At 49.7% G+C, this 17,293-nt stretch overlaps 7 protein-coding genes across 7 annotated transcripts; 2 read left to right on the top strand and 5 right to left on the bottom strand.

The window, feature by feature from the left end:
- Positions 1-2,433: 2,433 nt before the first annotated feature.
- Positions 2,434-3,102, bottom strand: MRS44_018578 (uncharacterized protein; the record flags this gene model as incomplete). The annotated part of the gene is made up of 1 exon (XM_065616050.1): positions 2,434-3,102. The coding sequence occupies one exon, from the start codon at positions 3,100-3,102 to the stop codon at positions 2,434-2,436; it is 669 nt and encodes a 222-aa protein (XP_065472122.1).
- Positions 3,103-4,199: 1,097 nt separating this feature from the next.
- On the bottom strand, positions 4,200-6,051 carry MRS44_018577 (uncharacterized protein; the record flags this gene model as incomplete). The annotated part of the gene is made up of 4 exons (XM_065616049.1): positions 4,200-4,720; positions 4,775-5,755; positions 5,811-5,870; positions 5,925-6,051. 4 exons carry the CDS (start codon positions 6,049-6,051, stop codon positions 4,200-4,202), a joined length of 1,689 nt encoding a protein of 562 aa, XP_065472121.1.
- A 1,548-nt stretch (positions 6,052-7,599) lies between these two features.
- Positions 7,600-8,142, bottom strand: MRS44_018576 (uncharacterized protein; the record flags this gene model as incomplete). Its single annotated transcript, XM_065616048.1, has 1 exon — positions 7,600-8,142. The coding sequence occupies one exon, from the start codon at positions 8,140-8,142 to the stop codon at positions 7,600-7,602; it is 543 nt and encodes a 180-aa protein (XP_065472120.1).
- Positions 8,143-9,675: 1,533 nt separating this feature from the next.
- MRS44_018575 (uncharacterized protein) lies at positions 9,676-10,422 on the bottom strand (the record flags this gene model as incomplete). The annotated part of the gene is made up of 2 exons (XM_065616047.1): positions 9,676-10,250; positions 10,302-10,422. The coding sequence occupies 2 exons, from the start codon at positions 10,420-10,422 to the stop codon at positions 9,676-9,678; spliced, it is 696 nt and encodes a 231-aa protein (XP_065472119.1).
- A 951-nt stretch (positions 10,423-11,373) lies between these two features.
- On the bottom strand, positions 11,374-12,523 carry MRS44_018574 (uncharacterized protein; the record flags this gene model as incomplete). Its single annotated transcript, XM_065616046.1, has 4 exons — positions 11,374-12,070; positions 12,132-12,232; positions 12,364-12,406; positions 12,459-12,523. The coding sequence occupies 4 exons, from the start codon at positions 12,521-12,523 to the stop codon at positions 11,374-11,376; spliced, it is 906 nt and encodes a 301-aa protein (XP_065472118.1).
- A 1,430-nt stretch (positions 12,524-13,953) lies between these two features.
- Positions 13,954-14,302, top strand: MRS44_018573 (uncharacterized protein; the record flags this gene model as incomplete). The annotated part of the gene is made up of 2 exons (XM_065616045.1): positions 13,954-14,181; positions 14,273-14,302. 2 exons carry the CDS (start codon positions 13,954-13,956, stop codon positions 14,300-14,302), a joined length of 258 nt encoding a protein of 85 aa, XP_065472117.1.
- An 877-nt stretch (positions 14,303-15,179) lies between these two features.
- Positions 15,180-16,607, top strand: MRS44_018572 (uncharacterized protein; the record flags this gene model as incomplete). The annotated part of the gene is made up of 1 exon (XM_065616044.1): positions 15,180-16,607. One exon carries the CDS (start codon positions 15,180-15,182, stop codon positions 16,605-16,607), a length of 1,428 nt encoding a protein of 475 aa, XP_065472116.1.
- Between the last annotated feature and the right edge of the window lie 686 nt (positions 16,608-17,293).

Raw genomic sequence — 17,293 nt, 5'->3', positions numbered from 1 at the left:
GAACCCTTGCGCTACACGAGCCTCCACACGAACTACCGCATCATCAGTCACACTACCGGCAGAAGGATTACTCACAAAAGTCGCCTTCTTCAAGATCGGGTACGACACAAGAAACTGCCCCATTATCCAAGGACACTCCGTCTACAAGAACTAGGACGCCATCTGAGGAACCAGCAACCTTGCCCCCAGATACGCACTCAAGCGGGAGAACAAGCGCGGCCACCAAGACCAAGACAGAGCCAACCCAGGCATTCGAGGCTTCAGCAAGTCAAGTCACCTCGTCGGTCACTGAATTGAGCACAGCGCCAGTAAATGATAATGACTGGCAATCGTTGATAGAGTTAATGAAGACTCTACTGACCGAGAATTCAAGCGACGCCGCCGGCCACACGATCATCCTGGAAGAATAGGAAGACCTCGGATGCACAATTCACTACAGTCTCAACCGACAGAAGGAGTTCCGAAACGGCCACGACTACTGTATCATCTGTGATGGAGACAAAAAGATCGTCGGTCACGATACACCAAAGTGAGCACAATGATGAGACTGCTACGACAACCAGCTCTAATCAATCACCAATCGCCAAAACCACCTCATCCACTACGGTATCATCTTCCCCCCATTCAAAGGGTCAGAAAACTACGCTGCATAGAACGAAATCGGCTCCGCCTAAGAAGGCGACGGCGACAACAGCAGATCTGAGTCAGACGAGCTTACCTCCGCCAGTGTGTGGAGATGAGGCAGAACTTCCAGGGCATGGAGATATCAAGAAATCGAGGGTTGAGACAACCGCGGGCAAATGGTGCACTGACGGGCGGTATCAAACATTGATTGGTCCGAAAGATAAGTGCTCCCTTGGCGTAGAATGGCTCGGTGAAGTAGGCCACGAGTATTCTATCTGTTGGGCAGAGGGATGTGTAGGTGAGGTACAGTATCGAGAAAGTCCACTTGGAAAGGATGGTCCATCGTGCAAGGATATCATGCTCAAAAACTGGAGTTTGTGTAGGTCTGGGAGCCATACAACTTTTCCTCAACGCTAATATATTCACAGGCACCGGTAATGGAGGAGTTGGTGGCGTGACGCAGGTTGGCTGCTTACTTTACAAATTTCGAGGTGGAGTAGGGAAACTCCAAGGGTATAAACGGGGACGTCGGCAGTAACATCTGGAGAATTGCTACACTGTCTCGTGATATAGGGCATGGGATCATCCTCAATTGATTAGACTAGTCACTGGATTTCAACCTCTTGGCTTTACGCCCTGCTCGAGTTCCTTAGTCGGTCGACCACTATAGTTGAGCATGACCATGTCCGGGCTAGCGTTTGGTTCCAAGGGCCGAATATCCTTTAATACTGCTTCACATCGCAACGTAGATGATGTTATTCCGGGCCATCATGGAAGGTACCCTGAGCCTTAGAGGTCATATATCGCCATTAATTGAGCGTGTTTCCGCCTCAAGTTATGGATCCACCGTGATGTTTGGATCCAGCCTTGGGGTTCCCAGGAGTCGCTTCAAGACCTGAGAAGCTTCGGCGCATTGTGTGCTATCTATTGGTGTTCTTTTTTTATTATTGTTGTCAGCAATGACGACAAAAAGCCATCAGCCACAACAGCCAAAAACACAGTTATTAAAACATGACAGTACCAAAACCCAATACCGTATATTGGTGTTCTTGTCATCACTTATCTCTCCGAAAGAGGCAATCAGCCACTTAGCAAGAGACACGATTATCGAATACATGACGGCAGTCTCTTGTCCGTATCTACGTTCAGTTTTCCCCTGATCCTCTTGCCAATCACGATGCTTTTCAGCATTGGGTTTTAATGCTACTATGGATTGATGAATATGCCTATCTGGAGACGCCATTGGTGCCAACAATCTCCTTGTCAAGCACCCCAAGTCCAGTTGTGTAGCGAACAGAACATGTTCTCCTTTAGAAGAGTCGTAAAGCGACATGCTTAGCAGCTGCGGTTGGAGGTTGACGCAGTCTCGAGCTACATGGCCAATGGAGATCTTTGATAGTAATTATATTTCTCACTGCTCTACAGTAAGTCAAGATATCATTGTAGCTAGTTTGAACATCCCTCTTTGCCGCGTCTTTGTGAGTAAAGGCCAAGAGACTCGTCCAAAAGAAACAGAGGTCATCGAGCCATCCGCCCGCCCTCATATCGCCTATCCTATCACCAAACGGCCATTTTCAACGTCAAGGAGGTCTAGAATCTAGAAAGCTTAGGCTGCTGTGCATAGAACGAGGTGGCATAGTGTCTTGAAAGGGGAAGACTATAAACGCAAGACTGGATCCCGCCCTAACTGATTTCACTTCATTCTATTTAGTTACATTTGTGAAACGCCCGCTTCTCCTTTTCCATACCGTACCAAAGAGAGAAAACTCGGAAGCAGTCCAAGACCTTGCATGTTGTAAGCACAACATCTTATGCAGGTATCCTTTTACCTGTGCCATATTGAATATTCTCAACTTTATAGTCAAGAGGTGTCACGATGCCAAGAGGACTAGGGCAGGATGGCTGGTTACTGATGGCTAGATCTAGGCGGCATTCCTCATCTAAGCCAAATTTGCACAACTGGTCATTGATATTATATAGTGCGTAGTTCTGGGCGACCCAGCTGGCGGGCTGGCTAATGCAAGACGCGACATAGTTCATACTATTGGAAGCGGAAAGGGGAAGCTTCCCATCGTGAAGCAGATGCCGGCATTCCGAGGCGTGCACAACATCGTAGTTCATGTCAATGCCTCCACCAGCATGGGGCTCCTCAACGGCAGATTTACCGAAGGCAAGGTAGTTCCAGGCATCGTAGGATATGTCATAGGCCCCCCCGGAAGTGTCGATGCGGAGAAGATGAACTGAGCGGTCCTCGTTGTAGACCCTGACACAAATTTCATCACAGCCAACAGAGCCCGGCCAATACGCGACACGGTTATTATCTATTTTGCAACCAAGGACACCAATAGAGCTGGAGTACTGGTCGTGAGGTGTGATATTGGCGATGCTGCGAGGGTGGCCAGCGACCACACAGCCTGCGAAAGCCAAAATAGTGATGGCGTTGGCGGTCAACGATGACCCGGGTCGTTGAAGCAGCATGCCTTTTCTAATCGGAACACAATGTACCAGATTCATGGCAGAGCTACGTATAAATGTGGTCTAGATATTAGGAAAGGCTAGTTTTCATTCAGCTTCTTCACTACTTATATATCGAAGCGAGACTTGCAAAAGCTTGTGTTCCAGGGCGTCCACCATGGTTCGTGTGATCTTTCTTTTTTGGCCCAGGTTTAGGCCAAAAGTATAATACAAAGGGGGGAAGGGGCCGAAACGGGAGGTTGCTCCTCTATCTTGTTGATCTGTTTTATACCTACCGGCACGACCGAGATTCATTGCGGAAGACCCCGTCGGGAAATGGTCCCATCTCGGCTGGTCGACAACCCTTGGCTCTTGGTTTCATAACACTAGCAAGGAATACAAGCAAAGGTAGCTACGATATCGACGCTGTATATAGCCCCCTAAGGCATGGGAGACGATGTTGAATCTCGCATTTGAAACAGTGTATCTACGGATGTTAACCAATGTATTGAAAGATAAAATTCACTAACAATTTGTCCTTGATGGTGCTTGCTTAGATATGAGCAGAAACAAACGATGGTTTTCAGACGCGTCATTCATCAATAGCTGACACTACCGCCTTCCAATGATAACCGCTGGGATAGAATAATTGAAATATCTCATGAAGATGTAGATAAAGTCTAAGATATTGCATTCTTTGTGGTCTGAGTTTAGCATTTCTGCCCCCGTCTCCATTCCGTGCCCGCTAGAGCGACACACATATGCGGCCTACATCATTCTTTCTTGCCTCTTAGGCTTGTCCGCCTATCCACGAAAGGAGCTACCGCGCCTCCAGTCATTCTCCTTGTTGGACCCGAGCAAACCACAAATAAACCATAAAATACGGTACTAAACAAAAAGGCGGAACGACCGGCCGCATTTGCAGGTGGTCTTCCAACCATCGACGTGGCCTCTTTGTCAACCGCGATGTCTGAGGCGATCACCAAGTACAAGTTCCCACTTCTATGCCATCCCGCGCCGAAGTTCAGCAACTATAAGGCTAAGGTGAAGTGCCATCGGTAGCCCGCGTAAGAAGTGTACCCGTCTGGAATGCTTGATTCGCCGGAAACTTGTAGGTCAATTTAGAGCTTCGGTTGGGCACCTCGAGCATTACCACTCGGGCCCTTGAATGCCTGCATCTTGTCGACAAAAACGGCCCATGATTTGTCGGACATGATAGGTGCAGTAGTGTAGGCATCCGCTTCAGAATTTTGCAGCGACTGCAACATGTCGGCGAACACATCATTGTATGCCTCGACTGCGGCGTCCTCGAACGCTTGGAGCGTATGGCCGTCGGGCGAAAATTGCCTGAAGTCCGTACCGACACACATGTGTTCGTATAGACGGAGAACTTTTGGACAGGCCCCCAATTCCCTCGCCGCCTCGTAAGCCATGCGGTGGCCGATTGCCTCAGCTATAGGGCGACAGCAAGGAAGGATATGCTGGTTGAATGCCTGGCCTCTGTGTCCGCCATACCCACCAATGTCCTTTAGCTTAGACATGGCAGCTTCCATCATTTGCTGTTCACGGCGAGCCAAAACTGCCGTCGGATCCCGCGGCGCCGGGAGGCTGTATTTCCCTCCAAGAAGTTCTGAGACCAACCCTAGCAAAACAGTTAGTTTCAGTCACTGAGGTGGGTGAATTCAAAGAGACACACGTATACACAGGACCAAAGTGTCTCCTTCAGCAATGGCGTTGCCCTGAAATGTCAATGCCAACTCGCTTATCTGGTTGTACGCGAAAAGGCCCTGCCATCCACATCGCTCCGTAAGTTCGTTCAAAACACGGGAGCCGCGGACAACGGTTGATTTGAAAATGGCCGCTAGGGCATGCCGCACGGGCGGGCTATGGGTAGCACTCATGAATTCCTTTATGGTCCAACGGGCATACAACTCCAGTATCTTACCCTGCACCCATCCATCGATGATCGGGCGCTGCTGGGTGCTGAAGCTCATGATCGGCAGGCGTGTATGCCCGTCAGGAGCGGTAACCGTTCGTCGTTGGCTGTAAGTACCAGCAACATGCGTACCAACCTTGATGGCAGAAACACCCATGATGGAGAGCGACAATGTCCCTATAGAAACCCGCCAGATCTGGCGGAGAAAGTCGGCACGCTCATCTTTCGGTTTGGAAATAGAGCCGAGGAGAGCGTTTGGGGGTAGGCGAACATGCTCGAAAGTTGTAATTGAGTGATCGAGGGGCTTGGTTCCGGGCCTCGTGGGTAAGATCCGTGCAGTGATCCCTGGCCTCATGGCCTTGGAGTCGCTCAGGCGGACGAGGAAAGGCTTCACACCGTGGCAATTCCCACTCACCATCAGGCGAGCAAACACGATTGCGACCCTTGGGATTCCACAATAGGGAGTAGTTGGAGGCATCGCCTTTGCCGCCCCGGCGTTGGGGGTGTGCAGATCGAAGGAGCCATCGGCTTGTAGCGTCGCGCTGGTCTCCAGTCTCCGTGCGTCCAAGCCGTGGCCAACTTCTGTGAGCATGAATTGGCCGCAGATGTCGAAATTCAATAGCTTTTCAAGAAGATCAGCAAGATCGGGGCGGTCTCTGATGAAGGTACTAAGCGTCCCGACACAGAGGTTAACGTGAATGGTCGCGATGATGAACGCCGTCATGTCTCGGGCGGCAATGACTTGATATTCTTAGCATGCTGTTTTGGATTTTCAGAGAAGTAGTCTCGAGCTCACGATCAAAATGAAAGTTCCAAAACTTTTGGCTCAGGTGTTGAATATCGCCAAGCGACAAGCCTGTGGAGGATTTCATCAGTCAACATGGTCCATTGCCATAGTCTCGCTGCTCACCAGCATGACGGCACATTGATTGTGCTCTTTCGTAATGCAGGGCGATAGCTTTCTGCGATGCTGGCTCTTGCGCATCCTTGTCGAGGCTCCAGACATCTTGCCTGAGTATCGCTCGCGAATGAGACATGGCAAGGCGACGTATACTTGCGTGGTCCCAACAGATCCCCGTGGATTAGACCAACTAGAACAAGGGTATGAGTTGGATGAATACTAGAAGAGCCAAAGACGAAAGATAGACTCTGGATCGGTATGAAGCCAGACGAATAAGTAATTATCACGCATGCGAGTAAGGGGTTTTCGATTACTCAGACCAATGAGGCCATTTCGACTTATCAACACCTAGCACCTGTCCCTGATGCGGAGTCCGAAAGGAAACGTTCAGGGGCCCTCACGTCTGGTCACATTTGAAGCCAAAGTTAGCCCTGAAGGCACCTTTCTTAGAAACTTCTAAACTGGATTTAGCGTCTCATAGGTATTATGCTGCCACATAGCTTGGTTGAGATTGAACAGACTAGCAAACCCTAAACATTCTCATTTTTCTTTCGATTACCGAATAAGTTTCAGGAGCAGAGGGGCTTAGTAATCTACACAGTCATCCAACATTCCGTGGTGGTAGATCCAAAAACTGCCATTGGGATGCCATGAGACGGGTGTTTAATAGGGTAGCAAACTATGGAACAAAAAACAAAGCAGACTAATTTAGCCCTTTGGGCTATCCGTCGTATATTTAGGGATCCAAAACAGGATTTGATGCCTGTTAGGACCCAGCGCAGAGAATTATAAATCAGGAGTCCTCTCGATCCAACTATGCCCTATCCACTTCTTTCGGCACCAGAAGTCCTATCATGTGTGAAATTCAGGTCATCAAAACATCCTGCACCACTTGCAATGAAGTAATGGGGAGAGAGTCTCGCAAAACATGGTGCAAGAAAACTCTTAGAAATAGGCACTCTGGACGTCGCGGCTGGGGTCTCTACCGGAGGTGTACCACAACAAAACTCCCCCTAAAAACTATCCACCGAACCTGTGATGATTGCTCGGGCTAACATGCGGCGACTTTCGACAACCAAGACGTGACTGGAGGGGACTTGCAACCGGTATGAATTTGACCGGGTGGAACGAACTTCACAAGCATAGAGGGGCACAGTCGTATGCTGGGATTGAATTGGACAATATAGTTTGATGTAGTTGATGGAGAAATGTTCTGATTGACTTAATTATTGTTCCTGGTGAGGTTGGCACTAATGAGAGATCCCTCAAAGCCTTATATCACTAACTGATCTCTGCCCAGGGCCTTGGGCTACCGGTATAAATGCAGGACTTGCAAGTTTTAATCATCTCACAATAGTAAAGGGGGGACTCTCAATTCTTCCAACGTATGTTATATACAAATCGGTAAACATCGCGTAGAGAGGCGGCGGTGTGAAGGCCAATCACCACCTCTCTGAATCAACAACAAAAATCCCTGGCGCCTATCACCGTTGCTATTGACTAACCAAATCTGCCAATGCTCACCCGCCCCTTATACGGCCAGCAGATAGTTCCACCATCAATCTTGTGTCATGTCTCCGAGTAGGCATAACTAAAGTGAAATATATCCAACTTTGGCCGTTGGGGGATATAACAAATGACGGCTTGTTGTGGAGTCAAAGTCGTCCAGGTCCTGAGCCTAGAGCTACGCGGATCGTTTGGCTCGCATTCGCCTAGGGCGAACGGTGCTGCCGTCACCACTAGCACCTGATTCAACGAGACCACCAGGTTCACTCATCGTTATCCATGCCCAGATGGCCATGACGATGAGTCCCCCCAATAATACGGAGAGTTCCACGCCAACCGACGTGGCAATCCAGGTGGGATACTTGTCGGTGTACCACAAGATGACACCGGCCGAGAACTCGATAATGACGAGATCGAGCATAGCCAATGGAGCCCATGCCAGAATTTTCCCCATGCGGCTTGGTTGTTTGCAGCCTTCGAATGTAAATTGGAGCATTGTAGCAGAGGTAATAGCTGTGATAGAGGTTATCGTGGCGCTGATAAGCAACCTACACGCTATCTGCGAGCGTACCCCCATGTCTTCGGCCTGGAGCACGCCAAAGACCATGGCTGTCAGGGACATGACTCCCAACGTAGCGGCAAACGTATTGAAGTCGTCGTAATATTGCAGCAGCCTACGGAAGACAATGGTCGATGATGTATCGGCTAGCGAGGAGAACATGGTTAGTTCTAGGTGTAGAAGGTCTGTACTTTTAACCTACGCTGAGTCATATTTGGTTTTGAGGCAAGTCAATGGCCACTGGTTGGATTGTAAGGCACGGTATTGACCAGAGAAGTACGTGATGCTGAAGACAGTCGTGGTGTTAGATTATTGAGGCGCGGTCGGTGGGTAGGTCGGAACATGTACAAGTTATAACTGAGCGCGCGGGCATTTCACTGATTCTTTTGATCCCAGAAAGAGTTTCCGTTTCTTGTCCTTCCGCCACGGCTGTAACCTCTGGTGTGAGTGGTTGATCTCCTATTTTCGGTCCCCTGAATTAGTTTTAATGCTCGAGGCCAAACCCCTACCTCGTATGCCGCTCGAATTGACTGCTCGCGAACTGAGACGTCACCTATCAAGTTGTCTAAAATTGGCTGCAAAATTGACAGGGCGAATTAGATCTAGCATCACTGCATGTTAAGTCTACACCTTATAACTCGTGAGTCGGATTGATAGCGTTGACATCTACTTCAGCAAAATCGTCGGGTCGGATTGTGTTTATGTTGAGAGGTCCATTTTGGTCGCCCTCAACAGTCAAATTCCCCCAGGCCAAGAACTGGATGTTTTTGCGCGTACGTGTAGTGTGGGATTCTAAGCTTGAGGAAGGTAAAAAGAGGATGGAAAGCATCTTAATGTAATATTAGGTATGCCGATACGCAGCAGTCGGACAACGTAGGTTCCGCAGTATGGCGCTTCAAGACGAAAATGTATAATAATGTCTCTCTGCCGCGAGCTTGCTTAGTTCTCTTGCTACTCGAGTCCGAGGCCTTTCTGCTCCGCTGACACTAATGTGTTTCTGTGTCTTGTGAACTATGGATGCTCTCCTCGTATACCCTGCGTGGCAACGATCAAGAGAGTGAAGAACATGATACACCGGACAGTTATCCTTATAGCCCAGGTCTGTATACGTCAGTTGTACGGGCCACTACCACACGCCCCACGCCAGAAGCTTGCACACATTCCTGGCTAATCAGGGTCGGCTATCTAATCGAATGGATTTGTCCTTCCTGCAAAAACGTAGAACCTGCTCTCTTTTTCGAGTGCCACTATTGTGCACTCAAAAGGTGTAGGGTTTGTGCCAAAGCTCAACACGTTCCTAGCTCCGGCGCCTGAGCGTCGGGTTTCATACACATCGGGAGAAGCAAAGCTTTGATTGAGCGGACGAGCGGACTGCTCGCAATCATACCTTCTGAGATCGGCCCGAGTACCGGGTACCGAGGCGCAATGGCAGTGGTAATCATAGCAAGGGTGGGGGATGAGGTTTTCGTACGGCATCCTTGATGACGCGATCATCGGTGACGCCCCAGAGCCTAGGTGTTGCATAATCGCATTAATCGCTTGATACGGAGTACATGGTTGGTATTCATTAGCCTCGCTAGCCCTCAAACCATTCACACCGATTCAGACCTGTGGTAACCCTTTATGAAATTCACCACCCTAATGCAGAGATATCCACATATTATGCATATGAAACACAGAGTCTCGCTTGTGCTGCTATCTTGGAAATACAGTGAGGTCCTCCGTGCTTCTACAATCCTGCTGCACCTCCTCCGCCAGTGATGCCACCTGGTTGATGACTTGGAGGCATTTGTACAGCGTTGACTCGCCCTGGCTAGCTTTTTCAGCCTCTTGCCTGAATCGCTGAGCGAGATATTCGTGCTCTGCACTCAAAGACTCTAGTTCCTTCTGCAAGCATTCTCTTCTGGCTGCCTCCGCCTTCAGACTTTCTTGGATCATGTACAGCTGGCATGTAGTATGCACGCACAGCTCCTCACGCGCCATTGCCTCGGATTCCGCGGAGAGGACACTAGAGGCTGGCGGATAGGTCGATGGGCGATATATGCCGAGGCTCGAATGGTCGGCGCCAATAGCGGCCTTCGCAAAGGTGACTGCATGGAAGCTCTGCCCGACCTCCCGGCAAAGTTCTTTGTGCGCCGTCAAGCCGTGGTCGCTCAAGTTTTTCGAAAAGAGATGAGCGACCTCTGCCGTATAAACCCAGGTGTATACATCGCTCTGTTTGGTTACGAGCCGAACTTTCGAGGGTTCGATCGTGATGCCTGTTCGCGTTTCTTCAATAGAGTCAGCATTTAGCACACTTGTTCCAATCGAATCCGTCTTACTTATATGGGCGGCAAGTTCTTCCCTACACTTTTTTACGAGACACCGCCGTTCTTCAATGGCTTGGTTTTGGCCCAGAGAACTCGTTTCTCGCTCATGGAGTGTTACAACGAAGTTGTCCATTCTCGCAAGCTTGAGTCCCTTTGATGGATTGGCTTTGTTTTTAGCCCACCGATGCCGGGTATTGCTGGGTAATTGAAGGGAGACACGGCTGAACGGGTAGGTCTTCGTGCCTGTGCTGTTTCATATTGCACAGCCGTAAATATACTGACATGCGTCGTGTGGTCCACATATTTGACTCCGAATGGTAGGCGAGTATTGGCTTTGCGACTGTTGATCAGAAGGCCAAATACTACTTCAAGCATGTTTCTTTCGGCAAGGCCTAATAAGTTTTAATTTTTTTTCCCCTTCTTTTCCCGTTAGAGTAATCAAGCCTAGCCATCCAAACGAGAATGCAGTACGCGTATCCTAGGTACAGGATTCGTCTCCTGGAAGCAATATGGGATCCTCGGACTCTTCCTCTAAGTCCTCAACTCCTGTGCCTGGTCTGTGCAGCGAGAGTAATCTTTCGATAGTTTGATTTTGCACGTCCTGCACGCCCCGCATGTAGTGGATTGTCTCCTTCAGCTCGCCTAATTCCTGGCTCACCTTGGCCATTGTATCCAAAAGGCTCTTATGCGCAGTCTCTATGTGACTTTTTGTCAACCTTTTATCATCGAGGCTGTCATGGACGCACGTCTTTGACTGGCTTGCAACATCGGCTGATTCACCTGAATCGTTTCCGGTGAAATCCTCGCGTGTGACGTTCGTCCTTAGTGTCTGACGTTGTTTGTGGTGCGGAGAATGAGAATAACACATGGCTGGTGATTCTGGAGCCAACGGTGCCCCCTTAGTTCGGAGATGAATGAAGTACAGAGGTGGTGGATTGGCTAACTGGGCATGCCGATTTATAAGTGTGGTTATATGCCTAGCCTTGCGAACATCAGTGTTGCTGCAGCGCTATTCAAGCCGAGGCCCAAATTGGCCACGGGCTGGTGTTCAATCATTGTTCACCTGAAAGCCGGACTGGTGGATTCACGTCGAAAGATGATCAGACACGTGAAAGGCAGGTGTAGTAGTATTATAGCTATCTCGTAATATTCCGAATTCCCTTCCGCCGCGGAGAGGTGAAGTGCGAACACGGCTGGCTTGAGCGGCAAGAGCTGGTAAACCATCCCAAATAATACCAATCCTGGAATGCGAAAGTAATCGAGGTAGCCTCAAGGGCAGGATTGCCTTCTCTGTGTGCAGACACAGAGATGGCGAGGCTGATTGAAAGAAACCTGCATGCCGTCTTTGCGTTTCGTGATCATGAAAACACCACAAAACGCTCGTAGAAACGAAGCAGCTGGATCTATTAGCGAAAGAGGGCATTTGGCAGGTGGCGAGGAAATGAACCTTTTGAGGGCATTTTGTATGCAACATCTGAGCTTTATGCCTTGTCTTCTCGCCTCCCTTCCACGTAGCGTAAACGACCAAGTCCCCGTTGCCTGCATCCTCGCAGCCATCAATGGTCTGGATGTGATCTTCCCAAGAGCCGACAGGGGGCCTCCACTTTAGCTTTTTAGAAACAGGAAGAGAAAGACCGAGTCTTCGAGAGGATGCTCTGGGAACATGACCACCAGCACTCTCGTGGCGTTTGGTGCGGACCGCCGTTCTCGACTCCTTCATACCACTGGGCTTTCCAGCGAGCCGATCAAAGTAATCTCGAATCATTTCTTCGCCTGAGATTCTGCCACAACCCAGAGAATCTTAGGAAAATGCCATGAGACTTGAGGGATTGTATCACTAACCTGAGGTTCTCTAAAGGCTCCCATGTCCAGTCTTTCTCGGCTTCATAACCTTGCCACTTGACTCGGAACTTTGTGTTTCCCTGCGAAAGGACGATGTTAAACTAGAGATAAGCGGCTTGGTTCTTTCTGACATGATACCCATTACGCTTCAGGCTCTCTCGGTGGCGGGAGAGAACTGGAAGACGCCAACATTGTAATGGAAGGGGACTTGCCGGGGGCGGGGCGTTATTACATTTTCGTCCATAACATGCTCCTGGATTGAGTCCACTATGAATCTAAACGTCGTTATTATCCACTACGCACCAGTCTTGTTGCATCAGAGCTTACATGTCACTCTCGGACTTGAGTTTTCGTTTTTCTCTGCGTTGTTTGGCCATGCCGTCAGTGACCATTGGTGTTTTGCAAACCGCAACCTTTGCTCCGTCCACTCAGATATCGTCGCCTACTAGGTCAAGTTGGCCTAGCTATAGTCCGTCCTAGTCGTGCGGCCAACAAAGGGGAAAGTGGGGAAGCTCCGAGGTTTAGACCCATGTTAAACCTACGTAGTGAGCTGAGAGGCAGGATTACGGAGGGAGTAAAAGGGTTTGGTCGCATGTGGTGATGACGTTGGCCGCGCATGTCCGACTTTGACGGCGAACCCTATGATACATGCCGTTGCACCTCCATGAAAGACGATCTTTGGTAGAACTTTTTGAGTTGTGAAGAGATTGTTTGGGCAAGCAGCAGCGAATAATTCAAGCCGCTGATGTCACCGGTCCACCCGCGTTATGATCGGTCGGAAATAGGCTATTTGGCTAAGGGCAGAGACAGAGAAAGGTCGATGGTGAATCTGAGCCGTAACATGGTGTGCGTCTATCATTCGTCTCAATCAGACGCAATTGGATTGTGGCCTCTATGTTACATACGACGTTTGGTTCGATGGCGTTTAGTGCGTTGAGCACAGTAAAGCCGTTAATGGCTTTGGTGCCTACCTAGATTGAGACTGGGGGATTCGAGCGACGGCCCGACCGACATGATGCAAGCTGTTGAGTCACTGGGTCAAGGATCTTAAGGATTCGCAGCTGAACGGCCACTGACCGACCGAATGTATGCAAGCACAGAAAGAGACCGTGATGGAATCTCGGTTCGACCGGGACTGAGATCCACATCGTGCCCACTCTGAGGCCCACGGCCGAGAGAGCAGCTGGGAAGGCATTCAGGCACACGGACAGTCAGCAACCGGACGAAATAAGAAGGGACAGCAAAGGCGTGCGAGTTGGTGAAGCGGACAGAAAACCAGACAAGAGACATAGTGGGGCCCAGCCATACCACCCACACCATGCACCTAACGACATCTAAGTACTGGCGTTGCTCAGCAAGCAACGCTCTACGAGAGCAGTGAATCTTTTGTTTAACGTTCTCGAAGTCGCTTTTCAGGATCCTTCTCGGCACACTGATTCTCGTATTGCGCAGGACATCCCTACTCGTCTCACACAGTATCATAGCATAACTGTGGGAGGTACTTGTCGTAGGTAAAGTTGGCAGAGACCAGCGACAGTTTTGCACTAATTCTAGGTGCCCAGATGCAGCAGGCGGGTATCCATCCATCCCTGCGTTACCTAGAGTCAAACGCGAAAATTTGGACGGCCGACAGAAGACCCCTCCATCCCCGGCGGAAGCTTGTTGTAACGGACGGACAGTGTCCTGAAATCGTTCGTCCTCCGCAAAATCAGATATCGGACCGTTATCCTAGTAACGATGGACTTAGTTGAAGACAAGTTCTCGGCCAGTCGCGTCACCGATGTAGGTTATTTTTCATCATCACACCCAGACAATTAGCGTCATGAAAACCCGATCTCAAAAGAGAGCCAGCGGAAAGGCAAGCCTCAGACCCAATAGGATCCGCCGGGAACACAGCACGAAACAGGAAGACCACAAATGGGAAAGTTTGGAGATTGATCGTGTGGAACTCGAAGAGTCGACTGGAAGTTTCATCGTTGTTGTGAAGTGGCCCAATGGCGACGTATCCCAGCACGACAAGGTAGAGATCTACAACAAATCCCCACAAAAGGTACGTATAACGGGAACGATCTCATAGATTGGAAAATAACTCGGGACCTTCTTATCAATAGATGCTGAAGTTCTACGAAAGACATATACAGTTCGTCGACAGAGAAGAAGCCGAAAAGTAGGGCGAAACGAGCTGAGGATCGAGCAATTACGGCAACCGTATGTGGGCTTAGGGTAGTTTTTTATGTCTCGGCAATAATGCAATGCTTAACAAGATTTTCACATTCTTTATTGATGCGTCAAGTTCCTATCGCCCGAAACTCGAATGAGCACGACGACGTGGCCGTGAGCCACAGCATGTACCTAGTAGGTCAGTGGGGAAATTGTCTACCATCGATTACCACGAGAATGGAACAATTGACCGTTCTGTCATTAGATAAATGAGGAATAGTGAACCCGCGTAGCATGGTAAACTGAGGCGATTATCTAAAGCTGATCAGAAGCTGACTCTAGAGTGATATCGGGAACAGCACCATCTCGCAGGCAACGTCGAAACCCGACACCATTTACAACGGCCTCATCCATCACTTTATTACTATTCCGGTATCGTTCAGTGTGAACGCTTGAGGTGGCTTGAGTCCAGAACAGGGCCGGTGGAAACTAGAATCTCATACCCATGGTGATCGATTACTGCTGACCACTCACGCCCAATCAAAGCAGAAACATGGGCAAAGGTTGACGTCTTAAACGGACGGTGCTGCGGCTAGCTAGCCAGTCTAGAAATAAGAAGATACGTCTAATTTGGACTTTAGCTAATAGCGGGCTTAGCCTCGGTCTGCCCTCGAGGTGAAGATGCGTTGTGCTTCGAGTCCGAGCACTACCGGTATGGTTTAGTTACTGCAAAGTCGCCAGGATTGTGAATGCTCAATTCTGGACGTCTATCAATCTCTTATATATCAATATCATTAACAATGGTAGGACTCCTCTTTCATTATGTTAGGCTCCAATCTCTGTAACCCATGATACAAACAGGTCCAACCCAAATCGGCTTTTGTCAACATGTGCCCTGATGGTTTTCTGGCCGCATCCTGGCGGATCAAGATGATCGAGCGTATTCGTCAGAGCACTAGGGGTCAACGTGAGGAATGGATCCGTGCGGCCGGTTACAATCTATTCGAACTCCAAAGTGATCAAGTCTTTATCGACCTTCTCACCGATAGCGGGACCGGAGCGATGAGTGATCGCCAGTGGGCGGCTTTGTTAGTGGGAGATGAGACATACGCCGGGTCATCCTCCTTTTCTCTCCTCGAGGGGAAAGTAAAAGCCCTGTTCGGATTCCCGTACGTCCTTCCGGTCCACCAGGGCCGTGCCGCCGAGAACATCTTATTCTCCGTGCTCATCAACAGGGGCAATGTTGTGCCGGGTAACTCTCATTTCGACACTACACGGGCTCATATCGAATATCGACAGGCGACGGCGGTGGACTGCCCCCTCGACAACGCCTTCTGCATCGGCGAGCATCACCCTTTCAAAGGGAACGTCGACTTGCAGAAGCTCAAGGCCGTCCTAGACTCCGAGAATAACAACGTACCCATGATTGTTGTGACAGTCACCTGCAACAAGACCGGTGGTCAGCCAGTGTCCCTAGACAACATGCGTCGTGTCAGGGCACTAGCTAGAGAATACCGCATCCCTGTGGTTTTTGACTCGGCACGATTCGCAGAGAATGCCTGGTTCATTCAGAAACGGGAGCCCGGCTATTCCCAAAAGACCATTGAGGAAATTGTCTGGGAAATGCATCAGTGCGCGGACGCCATGGTCATGAGTGCCAAGAAGGACTGTAATGGCAATGTCGGAGGCATCTTGGCGATGAGGGACGAAGGTTGGTTTCGACAAGCTTCCGAAAACGTCATACTTTTTGAAGGATTCACGAAATACGGTGGAATGGCTGGGCGAGATATGGAGGCCTTGGCTATCGGCCTCGATGAAGCCACGTGCTCCGACTACTTGGACTCTCGCATTGGCCAGGTCCAGCGGCTTGGAGACAGGTTGATAGCAGCTGGTATCCCTGTCCAACGGCCGGTCGGTGGCCATGCAATAGTTGTCGATGCCAGTGCCTTCTTGCCTTTAGTTCCCAAGGACGAATACGCCGCCCAGGTGCTGGCCGTGGAGCTGTACCTTGAGGCCGGCGTGCGGGGCGTAGAAATAGGCACGCTGATGAATGATCGGGACCCGGACACGGGTCGTGACCGTCGTGCAAAAGCTGAATTCATGCGTCTCGCCATCCCGAGGAGGGTGTACACGAACGATCAGCTAGACGTCGTAGCCAATGCGCTGATCAGTATCTACCGCCGCCGATCGACTATATTCAGAGGATTTCGGATTCTCGACGAGTCCAAAAGGCTCAGACATTTCACTGTAACTTTGGAGAGAGCAGGATACTTTGTCGGCGCCTCCGTGAGAACGCCGGCAGGTGATACCCTGTAAGAGATTACGATTGCTCTAGGTGGAAAGGCCATTTGTCAATGGTGGTTGAGGCTCCGCGTAGCTATTTGATCATTCTGTGTTCAGGAATTAGTCCCTGAAAGAAATAAAACGAGATTTTACTAAATAAGTCGACCTCGGGGACGTGACCGCATATGTCGAAGAGTCTCATGAGTTTGAAAGACACGTGGGATGAGCTCCCTCTGGTGCAGATAGGGGGATCCGGGTAGAAAAGTCCAACAAGCCGATATCCACCACCTAGACTGCGATTCAGAAATTTAATTACTTCTTATCGGGCTTGCTTACGCTTGAGTAATGCTCACGGTCGAATGAGGTGCCCAGCGAGCTGGTCAAAGATGAAAAGGAGGAGGAAAATAGACTGCTTCCCTATCGCGGTCTGAATATTCTCTATCTGCAGCTTGACTGCTTCTTCAATGGCCCATTCTGCACCTGTATTACGCGTACGGGAGCATCTACCGTCGATTCGGGACATTCGGAGTGACCCAAACATGCTGTTTGTCCATGACATCCTATGATATGCTCACCAGACGACCTTATAAGATAAGACATCGCTTGCAACTCATAACGGGTCAGAATACTGCGTGATCTACATGGTTCTATTGCTTCTACTTCTTTTTCTTTGCCCTTCAGCTTGATTACAACTCTTCGGCCGCCACCCGCAATTTTTC

Source organism: Fusarium solani, assembly GCF_023522795.1.
Source record: "Fusarium solani strain SB1 chromosome Unknown bctg00000016, whole genome shotgun sequence".
NCBI lineage: Eukaryota > Fungi > Ascomycota > Sordariomycetes > Hypocreales > Nectriaceae > Fusarium > Fusarium solani.
The sequence above is the reverse complement of the archived record's forward strand: the minus strand, read 5'-3'. Positions and strand labels throughout refer to the sequence as shown.